Genomic DNA, 15789 nt, shown 5'->3' with positions numbered 1-15789 from the left:
AAGATTTACAAGTAAAATTTTAACCAGTTTTAATATAAAACTTTGTCCAGTAAAGTTTGCTATTAAAGGAAATACTTATCATCAAAATGCTTCAAGTTTACAATTTTCAGTTGAACATTTGAAAATGGAACACATGAGGGCCGAAAAAGGATTGTCAAAAATATAAATCTGATTGAAACCTTACAATCTTTTATTTTAGTAAATGTTTTGTTTGTTTTTTACCAAAACTGGTTATCTGCTGATAGTATACCAGCATATGATACATTGTTAATATCCCGAAGTAAAATCCAGGGCGCACCAACCGTACTTTCAGAACCTGTGCCCCTTAGAGAAACCTGCAGATTGACACCTTTTTATACTGGGCGTTGGACAAAACGGAACTTAACCAAGAAATATATCACCTTTATTTTAGATGTGTTGAACAGATATTGTTATTATTGCAGAGAGGTAGAGGATTCAACATTGCATTGTAAAACTTGCACTTCTGGGACTTTGACATGGTAGTGCAACTAACATACCACGTCACGTGACCTTACAGACTAGACCTTCCAAATGTTTTCTTCTAATACGAGGAAAATTTACATTATTAATAAATGTCCTTGAGTAATGTATATATCTCCGAGGGGCAATTTAAAGTTCCTAGAATGATTTGATAATATATGAAAAGTTTAGTTGTAGTTTATGATAGTTGATATTTAAAAGAATAGGAACATATGCACATATTCACAGGATGAAACTATGCCATTCAGTTTACTAAAAGGTGACTGGATGAAAGCTCTGTCATTCAGTCACCTTTCAAGACCTTTCATTGACCATTCAGTTGACTTGATGACGCAGTGTTATCCCGTGTATTATGTAATTTTATAGTTTCTTTCTAAGTTTTCTGACATAGTTTAGAACACCGAAAATGAAAATGTCATCAGAATCCCATATGTTATGCTTACATAATTACTCTCTATAATAATTACATGTATATAACACAGACAACAATTTCAGCAAAGTAAAATTTGAACTTGGTTGCATCTTAACTGAAACAATTGCCAGTTGGGAGGAAGAAAGCAGAGATTAAAGTCTGTCTTAGATAAACACTGGATTATTATTCTTTGAAAGATGTAATATTATAGCAAATGAATTAAATAAACTCGTGTAAGGGAGTTATGTAAATTTGTTTGTACATACCATTGCAGTGCTAGACTATATCTTTCAAAATTTAAGAATTCAATGCTTATATTTCAATTTAAATTCCCAACCTTGACCAAATTATTGCTCCATTTTTCAAAAATCCTGTCTCATCCTTCGGATAAGTTTCAATTAATTGAGGAGCCCTCGGAACATCTACTGTAAAAGAAAGGAGTTTATAATGAAAGATTAATTACCCAATTACCCAAATTTTGAATTTTGGAGATCTAACAACAATAACTTTAATTTATTTTATTTATAAACAAATGATACAAGATAACTAATGCAGGCATTTTGTTTGTAAAAAAAAACATTTTTGGTAGCCTGGCTCATCCAGGATAACACAAACATATCAGGGACAGGAAGCCAGATTAGTAATAAAACTACGTAGTTTTTGTATTCGGACGCCTAACAGACTCTTGTGACTGGGTGTTGTGTGTTACGTATAAATATCACTTGAAACTGTATAATGCATTTTATTAGGAGAAAACAAAATAAATGTAAACATTCCGTTATTATCAAAAGCTCCTATAGTTTTAAGGTGGTCTAAAAGTAAATCAAGTATGGCTTGTTTTTTTTTTGTCAAAACACAAGCTCATTATTAGGTGGAAAAGGTTGTTGCTGCTAACATTTGAAAAATTGACAATGACGGAAAAACAACGGAAGATACTTCAAAATATATATGAATTTCACAGGTGTTTTTATCAACTTGCGGGAATATTGAACCTCGGGGGTTTCGCTTATTAGTCCAATATTGAAAAAAAGGGTCCGTGTTGTTTTATTTTGTACAGAAGAGAGCTATACAATATACAGAAAGACCAGCTATACCATAAGAGTAAAATCATCTATGAATGTCTAACCTGAAGCCCTTTATATCCCTACTCCAATGTTCGCAAGAGGTTAGATAATGCAACTCTCTGTATACTTAACATACGGGATTCTTACGTCTCTTGTTTTATACCAATTGTTAGGCTTTGTTTTTATACTGAATTAAACTACGGAATGTTGCGTCTACCTGATCAATACATAGGGCTCAGGGCGAGTATGACCGGTCAACAGGGGATGCTTACTCATCCTAGGCACCTGATCTCACCTCCGAGATTTCCAAGGGTCAGTGTTTTATGCCGTCTTTGCAGAATTGTATTGTTTATAGCTAGGTTTTTTGAGATCGATCACTGTTCGTTATCTTCACTATTTTTCATTTTTTTTAAGCTAAAAATCACAAAAATTACAAAAATGACTTCAAATATTTGTACATTGTCCTACTCCTTTCAATTCAATTATATCAACATCAAAAACTTCTCTTTAAAGGTTTACATTGTAATAAATCATTCTCAGAACTTTTCAAATATCCCTGTATGTAAGATAACTTCATCGAATATTTTCGTGTATTACCCTATTACAAACGTAATATGTTTTTCTTGCGAAATTTGATAGACCCCTTAATTCCTTTACATTTTTAACACTGAATTTTTGAATTCAATTGTAAACACCACTTTTCTGGGTTTTTTTTTTTAATGTATCGCTTCCTTAATCATTGTTTATTTGCATTATATATGTTATGATCCGATAGCCTATTTGAATTTGTTCCTCGATTTTCAAAATTGAAATGGTTCTGAAGAAAATAAATATATAGAACGTGTATATATAAATGAACTATTGGCAGAGTTTCCGTATCTGCTCCTTATTCTTACATATACTGTATCCTGAGTTCTTTTGAAAGTATCCTTTTCGTAATCTGTATATATTACAAATCAGTTAGAATATATCTTCTTCTGTTCTAATATTAACAATCCACTCATCACTGTACCGTCCCATTTCTACAGAATACTTTTAAGAATTTGATTATAATTCCTCTGTTTGGGCGGTATATACTTTATTTTATCTGATGATATGGCAAAATAAAATAGATTACCGGGTATTAATGACATTTTTACCCCTAAAATTTATTTTACAGATCATTATATGAGCCTTTCGTAAACATAAGGAAAAAGAATTCCTCCAATCTGTTAAAAAGTTTTAGAGCAATAAGACAATAGAAATGTATCGAGGATTACATTTTTTGTCTTTAGAAAAGTAATTCAAAATGTGATCAATCACAGGAGATTTATCAATTAATTAGTTAATTAATTAATTACAGTTGAATGAAGACACATTGAAGGCAGATTGACCCAGACTTCCTTTCGACTATACGATTTAAAACAAACGATAAAACAATATAAAACAGATTTCTGGACTGGCTATACTACTGACTACATTACTGACTTCATTACTCGTCAAAACTGTGTCTCCTTTTCTTATCACGATGTGGAGATTCTTCATTCTAAGCCTTTTGTTCTTTTCATCGGTGAGTATATAAAATCACTCTTTTTGTTGTAAATTGATTCCTGCTTCAATTTTAAGCGATTTATTGATCGATTAATGCTTTACAAATAATAGCAATATTTCATTAACCGATAAGTTTGATTTGTTTAACAAAATTTTAATATATAAATTAATTTGATTGGATAAAATCTCAAATTTATTACAATTATTGTTTCTAAGTTTTGTTAAAATATTGCTTCAACCTAGGGCTCTATCAAGTTTTCCTTCGCTGGATTGGTATAAGTAAGAATGTACGTTCTTAATCCAAGCAACAGTAATTTGGATGTGAAAAAAGAAACATTTGTATAATACAACAGAAAAAAACTTAAACCAAGGCCTAAATAACAAGTCCTCCAACAATCTATCGGAAATTCCAAGGGTTATATTTGCACCCCTTTATTAGCAGACTTATTCTTTATTCACATGAAGCAGAATTTATTCATCAAAATCTTCTACATAAGATGAAGAAAAACACTTGCTTTGGTCATCAGCTCGACATTTAAATATATAGACGACGTATTTTCAATTAACAATAGTTACTTCCATTATGTCAAAGTTGATATATCCCAGTGACCTTGAACTTGAACAGATTCTGACTCATATTTGGACACTTTACTAGAAAAAAACGTTAACGGTAACTTTACAACAAAACATAATGTGATAAACGTGATAACTTCAACACTTCTATCGTCAACCTCCCTTATTTATATAGCAATATCCCCCTTTCGTCTGTATATGGAGTTTATGTCTCTCAGTTGATTCGATACGAAAGAGCATACTCTACATACGAACATTTTTTTTTTAAATAAGTAAATAATAAATATTGACCAACAATTGCAAATTGATTGAACAGGAACATCAACAGTCTCGTCTGAAGTCATCATTTCGTAAGTTCTCTGGTCGATACAATGACCTTGTTAGCAAATACAATCTATCATTAAGTCAAATGCTGACTGACGTTTTTCTTACTAATTGTTATGCCATTATTTACACACTGAAATTTCTACGGATTTTTCCCCGTTATTTCCCGATGGTGACAAGGAACATACGGCGCGTGTTACCGGTCGACAGGGGATGCTTACTCCTCCATGGCACCTGATCCCGCCTCTGATGTTTTTGGAAGTCTTTGTTTGCTCTGTTCCCGAGTTATATTGATTTAATGGATTATGAGCATATATCATTCAGTCTGTTTCTGAATGCTGACGGACGTGTTTCATACTTATTGTAGGACCATTATTTAAACACTGAGTTAGGCCTATCTATAAATTTTTCCGTTAACTTGATCAAGACAAGGAGCAAACAGCAGATGTGACCTGTCGAAAGAAGATGCTTACTCCTCAATAGCACCTGATCCCACAACTGATGCTTTGTAGGTCCGTGTTTGCTCTGTCCCAGATCTGTATTGTATCAATGGACTTTTCAGCTCTATTACAGTTCCATATCTCCATTTTTAGCAAAGCAAATTGCCATTTTCCCTTTTCCCTACAGATTTTTTAACAACTAATGCTTATTCATGGAAATTCTAAAAATGATGATAAACATATAGTTAATAGTTTCAGTTGAATAACAGCAGCGTTGTATATGTAATATAGTGTATGTATAATATATAATTATGAATTATTTACAAAGAAATTGCATTTAGGACATTCTCTTATCTCTTATATAATATGTATTTTATCCATTCTGTAGGTTTTGTCACAGAGATTTAAAAAGCTTTATACACCATTTAGGGACCTCCGATTCCAGCAGGTAAGACATTTATACAGGTGAAAGAAAAATAAAGGAAAGACATTCATGCAGGCAAAAAAATCTCAAAGTAAAGCATTTATATCATTATTGAGGTTAATTTGTTATAGGTTCTAAATAAGCCAGGTCTAAATTTTCAATTCTTATTTCTGTTTTCACAAATATTGTGATTTAAAAGATAAAGGGGAAAGGTCTTCATTTCATGACAAAATAATTGCATATTTTCATAAAGTTAGATATAATCAACAATTAGCAATGTCTGCTTTATACTAGCGATATCATAAATATTCTTAATCTTTTAACATTTATTATATTTTTTCTTACCGATATTTCCCTAAAACTTTCAGGACTTATATACATATTCAAGTTTGATTGTGACTTAGATTTGGATTATTATCTGCATGGTTACGCTTTTAGAGAAATAGAGCTGATTTGATTCAAAACATATAGATAAAAATGTACTTTTGCGTAAATTGCGTTTGCTCTGTGATTCTGTAATTCAATGTACCTTGATACATTTAATGAAATGTGAAACAGTATTTTAAAAACTTAGTCACCATCAAGGCAAATTTAGGTATTTCAAAGTGTTTTGGCGATATAATAGGTCAGAGGTCACAGAGTCTGACCATATAGCCAATTTTATAAGCTTGGACGGAAATAAACCAGTAGTAGATAACAAATGCACCAACCATTCACATATCTTTTCATATTTCAGGAGGCTTCATTTTCACCACGTTCTGTCGCGACTAGAAACGATTTTCGTTTTGACAAGGTAGGCACCAGTTGGAAAAAATGAAACGAATTGAGAATGATTTGGTTTTTCACCTTAAAAATGGTAAAAATAATTTTATACACATTTTTACTTCAAATTTCTTTTGGAACAATCAATGAATATTTTTACAATAATCAGACAGAATTGTTTATGCTTAAATAATATTCAATGATGTTTAGAAATTATAGAATATCAAAAAATATTTAAGAATGTCGAAGCAGGACCATGCAAAAATCATTCATTTAAACCCATAAATTCTCATGTTTCTATTCCTAGGCCGGAGAATGTCCGAGAAGGGCCCTCAGAAAACCTTGTATTAATGAACTGTGGTTTACCTTCTGTAACAGTGATTACGACTGTCTTGGGCGTAAGTCATTTATCTTTCCCGGTACATAAAAACTCAAATCATTATTTTCGTGTTTAAATTGAACGAATTTATCGTACATAGATTTAAAAAGAAATATGGAGATAACAAACAGTTATCGATCTCGAATTAAATAAATAATAAGTAATAAATAAATAAATTTTTAAAAAAAAGCTACAAATCTGTGAACTGGACCTTGGAAATTTCAAAGGTTGGACAAGGTGCTAGAAGTAAGGATTCCCTATCGAACGGTAACACCTGCCGTGAGCTCTGTTTATTGATTGAATAAACCCCAGTCAAGTTTTTTTTTTTTTAAAAAAAGCGTAACAATTGGTATAAACTATATCAGTCAAAATACAACCCAATGATTGGTGTATGTGCTAACAAGGTGATTATTAATACCAAAGAAATTATGAAATGCTACTTTAATCGAGGTGAGTGAAATGCCAGTAAAATAAATGTATTTGTGAGTATCCTGCATCGGTTTAAAATTCATCATTCTCCGAGCATGCAACAGAGTATGGAATAAATTGGAGACACACACCATATGCAGGAAATAGTTGATTTATTTTCTACATACGAGGGTTGTCCAAAAAGTTCGTGGACACTTGCTTAATATTCTTAATAAAGTCCGCAATAGCAAACGTGCACGATAATATTTTAATATAGACCATGATTTAGTAAATATATAAAAAATTAAAACAATGCTCACTATTTTATGAACATTATAGGTGTAAATACTTTGTATATGCAAGCCGCACGGCACAGTCTGACGTAACGCTAATTTCATGATAACGTAAAAAAATGGATTTTGAATTTTTATCACATGTTTATGGACACACGCTTCTTTTCTTTATTATTCCACACTGCCAAGTGTGTGCAATAATATTTATGGATAGACCATAATTGATTTAATTTTTAAAACTCAAAACAATACACGATAATTTACGAGCGTCATCAATATAAACACTTTGTATACACAGGTTGCACAGCCCGATCCGACAGCGCTAGATTTGTAACTTCTGGTGTCTCCGAAATTTTACACACCGTTGAAAAATCATATACACCAATTACAAATCAATGAATTAAACATATTCCAATAATTTCAAGTTGTTTGAATAAATATGTTGTGTCTGATGTCGTTTCAACCATATTAGGCCATAATTGTGTGATTGGACGCTGTTCTGTTCGGATGGCCGACGTCGCTTTTTCTGTCAATTTTTGAAACATACTTCTTGAGGTTTTTGCTTAATCTTCTCACTGTCTACTTAGTAAGCGATACTAAAGATATCAGAAAATGACGATAGCCGCTTTATTTGCGACAAATTAAATTTTTATTAAGATTTGACTCGTTTTATAGAGAAAATAATCATTTTAATCAGAACACTTTTTAAAAAAGTTTATGGCATTTTAACCCTGGTCCGTGCACACTATCGGCGACCTTTAATGACCGCGATTTTTACAAAAATATTAATTTCAAACAATAAAAACCAAACTACTCTGAATTGGATTTTCATAATTCATATTTTGGTATACAATAAGTATATCTTGAACAATTCATTTTGACAAAAACGCCATTGTCCACGAACTTTTTGGACAACCCTCGTAAATAAAGAGAGTTGACGATGGGAAATTTGACGTCATCTCGTTTAGTTGTTGGTTGGCCTTTATTGTCTCTAGTCAGTAAAACATCCAAATAAGAAACAGATATGGTAGTCTCTATAGTGTCTGACATATGAATGAAAGTTGCTATTGATAATTGAAAAACAAAACAAAACGAAACAGTCGATATACCTTTATGTCGATCTGAAGGCCACAACTCAGTTTTCTTTTTAGGAAGAAATTTTTGAATAAATTCTGCTTCATGGTAATATAAATCTTAATATTCTCTAATAAAAACAAATCTTTTTCTTTGGAAATGCTTTTATTATATTTTATTCAATAAAATATTATCTTTTTAAAGATTTTACGTTGGGAATCCTGAAAGTTATACATAATCAATTGAAAGTCTTAATGGAAAGTTGAAAATTAAAAAAAAAATACAGCATATTAATAAAAATTTCCATCTTTTTTAAAGTAGAGGCTATATGATTTTTCTATGGAGAAGATATATAGGCAGTGCCTGCTGTCCAATCCTATTATGATTATGCGTAATAAGATACGTTTAATTTTTTTTTTAAATATTATGTATAAAATGTGAAGATAAAGACAAAAAAGGTCCATTGAAACAATACAAATTACGTGTAGAGGAAAGACAAACCAGCAAAAACGTCCGAGGTTTTATCAGGTGCCATGTTCGAGTAATCTGTAGATAAATAACGACACCTTTTATAAGAGAGACGTCAGTCAACATGAGGACAGATACTATTAACACTTTGTATAAGAGACGTCAGTCAACATGAGGACAGATACTATTAACACTTTGTATGAGAGACGTCAGTCAACATGAGGACAGATTCTATTAAGAAGAGACGTCAGTCAACATGAGGACAGATACTATTAACACTTTGTATAAGAGACGTCAGTCAACATGAGGACAGATACTATTAACACTTTGTATAAGAGACGTCAGTCAACATGAGGACAGATACTATTAACACTTTGTATAAGAGACATCAGTCAACATGAGGACAGATATTATTAACACTTTGTATAAGAGACGTCAGTCAACATGAGGACAGATTCTATTAACAAGAGACGTCAGTCAACATGAGGACGATTCTATTAACAATCATTGTCATTGTATCGAAGTAACATTTGTATGAGAGACGTCAGTCAACATGAGGACAGATACTATTAACAATCATTGTCATTGTATCGAAGTCACATTTGTATGAGAGACGTCAGTCAACATGAGGACGATTCTATTTACAATCATTGTAATTAAATAACAACACCTTTTATAAGAGACGTCAGTCAACATGAGGACAAATACTATTAACAATCATTGTCATTGTATCGAAGTCACATTTGTATGAGAGACGTCAGTCAACATGAGGATGATTCTATTAACAATCATTGTCATTGTATCGAAGTAACATTTGTATGAGAGACGTCAGTCAACATGAGGACGATTCTATTAACAATCATTGTCATTGTATCGAAGTAACATTTGTATGGTGACGTCAGTCAACATGAGGACGATTCTATTTACAATCATTGTAATTAAATAACAACACCTTTTATAAGAGACGTCAGTCAACATGAGGATGATTCTATTAACAATCATTGTCCTTGTATCGAAGTAACATTTGCAATATGTTGAATTTGAATGTTAAGCATTTATTGAAAAGGCATTCTTTCTTTTTGCTAAAAGATCTTAAATTCTCTAATGTGTTATATATGTTAGAAATGAAGAGGATTGAAATAATTTATCTTAAAAAATATAAATATATGAAAACATTTCTGTTTTTAAATATGCTGATTATTATACTTTAGACCAGAAGTGCTGTATGTACGGCTGTGGACTTGAAAGAAGGTGTATGGAGGCGGTTAACATACCAAACGGTAATACATTATTTATAATACACAAGGTACTAAGCAAACATTAAAATGCCAAATACACATGATTAATATGTAAGACATGTTTGTTAGAATGTAAAAGGTGAAGATAACGAACAGTGATCAATCTCATAAATCCAGTAAAAATAACAGATCAAGAGCAAAAACACAGACCCCTGGAAACACCAGAGGCAGGATCAGGTGTCTAGAAGGAGAGGGTATCCCCTCTTGACGGGTTACTGAGTGATCAGGTGTAGAAATTACTCCGTAGGCAAATTTAGTGTAAAAGCAATGACCTAACAAATGGTGTCAAACATGTCAGACAAGACACAAGCATGAATTCTGCCAAAATCAAATATATGGAGATAACGAACAGTATTCAAGCTCAAAAGTCCAATAAACAATACAGAATAGGAGCAGAGCAAACACGGACCTCTAAAACATCAGAGGGGGGATCAGGTGCCATGGAGGAGTATACCATACGATAATTGAAAAGTTGTATTTACAAATAAAATCTCGAAAGCTGACCTGAAACGATTTTGTTGAAATCCTTGTAACATCAACTTATTAAATTATAGCTTGTCTCGATTTAAAAAAAGTTGATCGTACTCAGAGCATGAATTTGCATGATTATTCCTTCCAAAGTTTTTAATTACAAGAAAACATTGAAACATTATCCTCTAACGTTTTCAGATTCTTTTTTACCCTACAACTATAGTCCTGATGGACACGTCATTACTGGTGACTAAATATAGTAAATAATAAGGACCTTAAATCACTTATTTTAAAAGGGCCAAAATTTTAGGCACCCCGATTTTTTAACTACCGTCATAATTTCAAAAAAATATGAATATTGTGGAAGATTATGCCAGACCTTGATACTTTGTCAGAATGGATTTTATGTATAAGATGGATGTAAAAATCTCGCATTAAGCGATTGCGGGGCAGTATGAAACCATCTATCCTTCTGTGTTTAATAACTCAGATGTGAAAAGAGAATTAGATAGATTGAACGAACTATTAATGCTGGTCCCTGCTGATAAAGCAGGTAACAGTATAGTCATTATTTGTAAGGCCCATTATTAAAATAATAATTTAGAGGAACTGGGACTTAATTCTGCAAATGGTAATCCAGCTTATACATATACCATATAGGAGGAAATTCTTGAAAAGCAGATGTCAGTTTTAAACACATTTAATTTCCCAACAATCAAAATGAATTTGATTTACCACACCTATTCTGGATTCCTCAACTTCATGAAATATATGGTATTAAGCTCAAAAGTCCATTTTAACAATACATATCAGAAGCAGAGCAAACAAGGTCAACTAGTTCTATTGAGACATTCTTGAACCTTGCAGATTAGATTTACTACATCATTATATGTAGAGAAGAATAAAATAATAATGACTGATAAGCATTGTGAAGCGTGTAAGTCTACAGCTTATACAAAGAAAATGCTCAATTCATTCTCTTTGTAATGTGTTGGATAGCTTAAACTAAAGGGGTCTTCTATAATGTATAAGCTTTTGACATAGGATATAACTGAAAGCTAGAACTACTGAATGTTAATTGATATTTATGAAAGTTCGTACTTGATGGTTGTCTTTAAAAAAGGATCAACATATATAGTATTCTTTAAAATAAATCTTTCATTGGGGTAAAAGTTATAGTTGCACAAAAACAGTCACAAATGTAAACACCCGTATAAGTAATATTTTATCATTTTTGTGTCGCGACATAGTAGAGTGACACTTAAGGATCTGTGTCTTTTTGTCTGTCTGTGTATCTTTCTGTCTATATACATGTGTTTATCTGTCTGTCCGTATGTTCGTCTGTCAAACCTTATATCTCGAGAACTGTAAATGGATTTGATATTTTGCACATATTTTCCATGACAGTTGCTCTATGGTATTTGTAATATATTTTGCAGTTTGTTAATACTATTCTTGGCTTTTTTTTTTCTTTAAGGCAAAGTCATGAACTATAATGATAATAGTTAATACATAGCCAACTATTCTTAGATTTAGCTACATCTTTAATGACGCTGTAAAGCCCGACACATGTGTTTCTTTGAACACTCTAGCTAAACATTTAATGTTATCAAATATCCTATGTAGTCCACAGGGCATTATGAATTTGTCCAGGCTGCATCCTTACCCTGAAATTTGTTTCAAAATAAATAATAATTCCTAAATAAGCTCCTAGATAGGATTTTCTATTTAACTTAATTGAAAATACTTATTTAACAGGTTGTAAGTATAATGGAATAAAATACGAAGAAACATCTGTATTTCCCTCAAAAGACGGCTGTAACGAATGTATGTGTGATCGGGGGAAAGTCCAATGTACCAAGAGGAAGTGTTGTAAGTATATTAAACCTAAACGAGGCTAAGACACGGGGTCAGGTCCAGTGTACAAACAGAAAATGTTGTAAGTAGATGTAACTTAAAACGAGGCTAAGACGCAGGGTCAGGTCCAGTGTACCAAGAGAAAATGCTGTATGTGCTTATTAAATAAATTAAAACGAGGCTCATGATTACAGTTACTAAAAGTGTACCAAAAGAAAATATTGTGAGTTTTTACATAGATAACTATCAATATTCCTGATATCAAAATTGATTAACAGTCAGTCATAAAAAAAAATCTATATTTTTGTGAAACCATGAATTTATTGATGTTAAGCTTGGGTGCAAGTATCAATGGTCATGGTTAATTTAATTATGTCCGGCGATATGTTTACAAGAGCTTTGACAGTTGATCGACATTAGAATACACTAAGGCAATCTGTCAAATAGAAAAATCGGCATTACGTTGTGATACGAATGAAAGCTTTCATCAAGCGATGTATGACTTAAATGTATTTTAAGAATGTATTTAATCACAATTTGCAGCCATTGAGTTATTTCAGATAAAATTGCTTTTAGCATATGTCATTCTAAAGCATTTATGTTGTACTCTGATACGCTCATACCATGTTCCAAGAACAGTTATAAAAAAAACCTTTATACTTGATACGAGTCAATCTGCTGACAATACTATTTCCTAGTTATAGGAGATAACACATTTTAATATTTTAATTCCATTTCTGTTATAATGACGTAATTAGTACCCTGTTGATTACAGTACGTTTTACAGTATGTGAAATTTTAATGATATATTGCACCTTTATTAAGTCTTCATGATAGTCAATGGCAAATGTCTTTATATATATATATATATATATATATATATATATATATATATATATATATATATATATATATATATATATATATATATATATATATATATACAGAATAAGCTCCTAATTTATTTCATCTATTTATTCTCTCTGTATAAAGACATCTAGTACACCTTACTACATTCGTCTGCATGCAATCTACATGTCTATGGAAAGTATAAACCTAATTCTCCTGTCTCTTATTGCAGTGTCCTGTCTGTATGATGGTATTTGGTACACCCCTCAGTACCATTTTAAAGCAGTTGACGGTTGTAACCTTTGTAGATGTTTACCTACTGGGAGAGTTGAATGCACACAGGAAAACTGTGGAAAAACAAGTAAGCATTGAATCGAGATATATATTTGTGTATCAGAAATTTTGTTTACTTTATTTGACAGTTTCCACATAACGAAGCACAATTCCCGTAAACATTTTAAAACAATAGATAATTGTAACAATGATATATATAAAACTATAGATAATTGTTACAGTGATATCTATAAAACCATAGATTGATGTAAACTCCGGTCTCTAAACTGTGTATTTTCTCTTTTTTCATTTGAACCAAAAACATAGAAGTGAAGTAATTTAATAAATTCCAGTAAACAATCTGATTCGCGAAGAATTCCAGTAAGGATTCCTTGTCGGCCGGTCACACCTGTTGTGAATCTTGTGTAATGATCAGGTAGACAACTTAATCCGTAGAGTTAATTTGTTTGTTTGCTTGTTTTTTGTTTACCATCCCTTTCGAAAATTTTTCACTCAAATGGATATGCCACCATTTGCTGGTATAGGGCTCTAGTGACCACACATTGAAATTTAATCAATGAGCGTACAGGAATCTCATCTTTATAGGGATACTCGAAAATTGTACATAGTGACAGATATAAACTATTAAACTGAATTAGACATCTTTGGCAAATTAGCTTTATTTTAATGTAAGGTGTAAGAAGAAAACAACATTTCTTAAATTTGTTGAAGGTGTAGATTTTTTAGTACTGAATCATGACAAAAATCACTCGCTCTTATTAAACCTTGAGTTCTCTCTCTTCTCATTTGTCCGTCTTTATTTTTCTCAGTTTGTATGCTCCTCTTTCTGAGACTGCTCAGACATCAATTGTCTTCTATGTTATTCTTTGTTTCACAGAGATTTATATGTTTTTTTTAAATCTGTTTACTGATTGAAAAAATGATTTTCATACCAAAATAGGGTAAACGCCTGGCATACAAACATTCCAACCAGAATATAAATTATGTCTTTTCAAACGATCTTTTTCTTAATGAGACCAGTGTCAGATATTTAATTGTGTCTTAAGGATTTATTTAATGGACCCTATTAAATTAAATTTCTCTCTTCAGAAAGACGTTGTGACCTTCCCTTAGAACGAGGCTTGTGTCGCGACAGACTGCCTCGTTGGCACTTTAATGTTGAGCAAGAGAAATGCGAGATGTTTGAATACTCTGGATGTGAGGGAAACAGCAATAATTTCTTAACACTTCGGGAGTGTGTGGAGGAGTGCGAAATGTGAGAGGGTATGTATAATTATAGGTCAAATCTCTGAAATTTAAGATCTTTCAGAGGTAATGACAGAAGGTATGTATATTTATAGGTCAAATCCCTGAAATGTCAGATCTCTCCTTTGGGCTCGGTTTTCATTTGACAACATGATCTTACGACTATAGGGGTATATTCTCCAACAATTCCTCCGATGCGAGAATTATTTCTTAATTATAGATGAAATCCATGAAATGTATGAAGGTCTCTCAAAGGTAGTTGCATGGGGGATGTTGACTTACATGTCAAATCCCTAAAATGTTTTCTAAAATCAAAGATTAAGAAAACAAGGATTACGTCTTTGCGAATGACCTACAAATAAAAACAGGAAATGATATAAATGATTTAAAAATCTTATTCAAATTGCTTTAAAGTGATCTGTTATGGTACACAATATTCTTTAGCTGCAAAATCAAATGTGTCGGGTAGAGTATTCGTAAAAATCTGTTGATTAAGAAGTAACACGAAATATATCATCCCTCTAGTACTTTGCAAGAATTATGTTATATATAATTGAGGCTTCTAAAGTTATCAAAAATATTTTATTTTTAGATTTTGGGCGACATTTTACAAGGCAAATCATCACTACTACTCATAGTTTAGTAGACTTAAAGGGGTGAAAATGTGGCCATAAAAAGTGAACTTCTTTATTCCTTGACAAAATAAACATTCATAAAATACATTTTTTGTTGTTTTTTTCCTTAAATATTACCTGCAATGGCGTTTTATTTTATGAAATAATAAAGATCATTATAAAATAATACGAAAGGGGAAAAAAACTACATCGAAACCTATGCAAAATTAAAGAGGTTATCGCGCTTTCAAAATGGCCAGATTTACCTGTTTAGAAAATCAAAACAAGCAAAAATAGAAATGATCGATAATGAGGCTCTTCTGGTGAAACGTTACAACATGTACCACATAAGCAGTATTAAGGGTTTGGTTTTGTGTTCATCCAAGTGAAACTCGTATTAAATAAAAATCTCAATATCTTAATAAATACTTCTTGCTTACTCTTGAAAACTAACCTATGACATCTTCCATGGGAAAGCTGTCTTGACATGTATGCAGTTTGGTTGTCAC

The 15789-nt window shown here is 31.8% G+C and overlaps 1 protein-coding gene across 1 annotated transcript; it reads left to right on the top strand.

The window, feature by feature from the left end:
- The first annotated feature begins 3452 nt into the window (after positions 1-3452).
- Positions 3453-15388, top strand: LOC133198881 (WAP four-disulfide core domain protein 8-like). Its single transcript, XM_061334819.1, has 9 exons — positions 3453-3526; positions 5233-5292; positions 6005-6061; positions 6338-6428; positions 9864-9932; positions 12180-12293; positions 13360-13488; positions 14511-14684; positions 15259-15388. Exons 1-8 carry the CDS (start codon positions 3485-3487, stop codon positions 14678-14680), a joined length of 732 nt encoding a protein of 243 aa, XP_061190803.1. The 5' UTR covers positions 3453-3484; the 3' UTR covers positions 14681-14684; positions 15259-15388.
- Positions 15389-15789: the final 401 nt, after the last annotated feature.

The sequence above is a fragment of the Saccostrea echinata genome, unplaced genomic scaffold (genome assembly GCF_033153115.1).
Source record: "Saccostrea echinata isolate AGI-Se365-2 ecotype Australia unplaced genomic scaffold, CSIRO_AGI_Sech_v1 ptg000033l, whole genome shotgun sequence".
Taxonomy (NCBI): domain Eukaryota; kingdom Metazoa; phylum Mollusca; class Bivalvia; order Ostreida; family Ostreidae; genus Saccostrea; species Saccostrea echinata.
This window is presented reverse-complemented; position numbering and strand designations above follow the sequence as displayed.

Coding starts and splice junctions, on each gene's coding strand:
- LOC133198881 (XM_061334819.1), top strand. CDS start 3,485: ATGTGGAGATTCTTCATTCTAAGCCTTTTGTTCTTTTCATCG. Junction 5,293..6,004: donor GGGACCTCCGATTCCAGCAG/GTAAGACATTTA, acceptor TTCATATTTCAG/GAGGCTTCATTTTCACCACG. Junction 6,429..9,863: donor TGATTACGACTGTCTTGGGC/GTAAGTCATTTA, acceptor ATTATACTTTAG/ACCAGAAGTGCTGTATGTAC.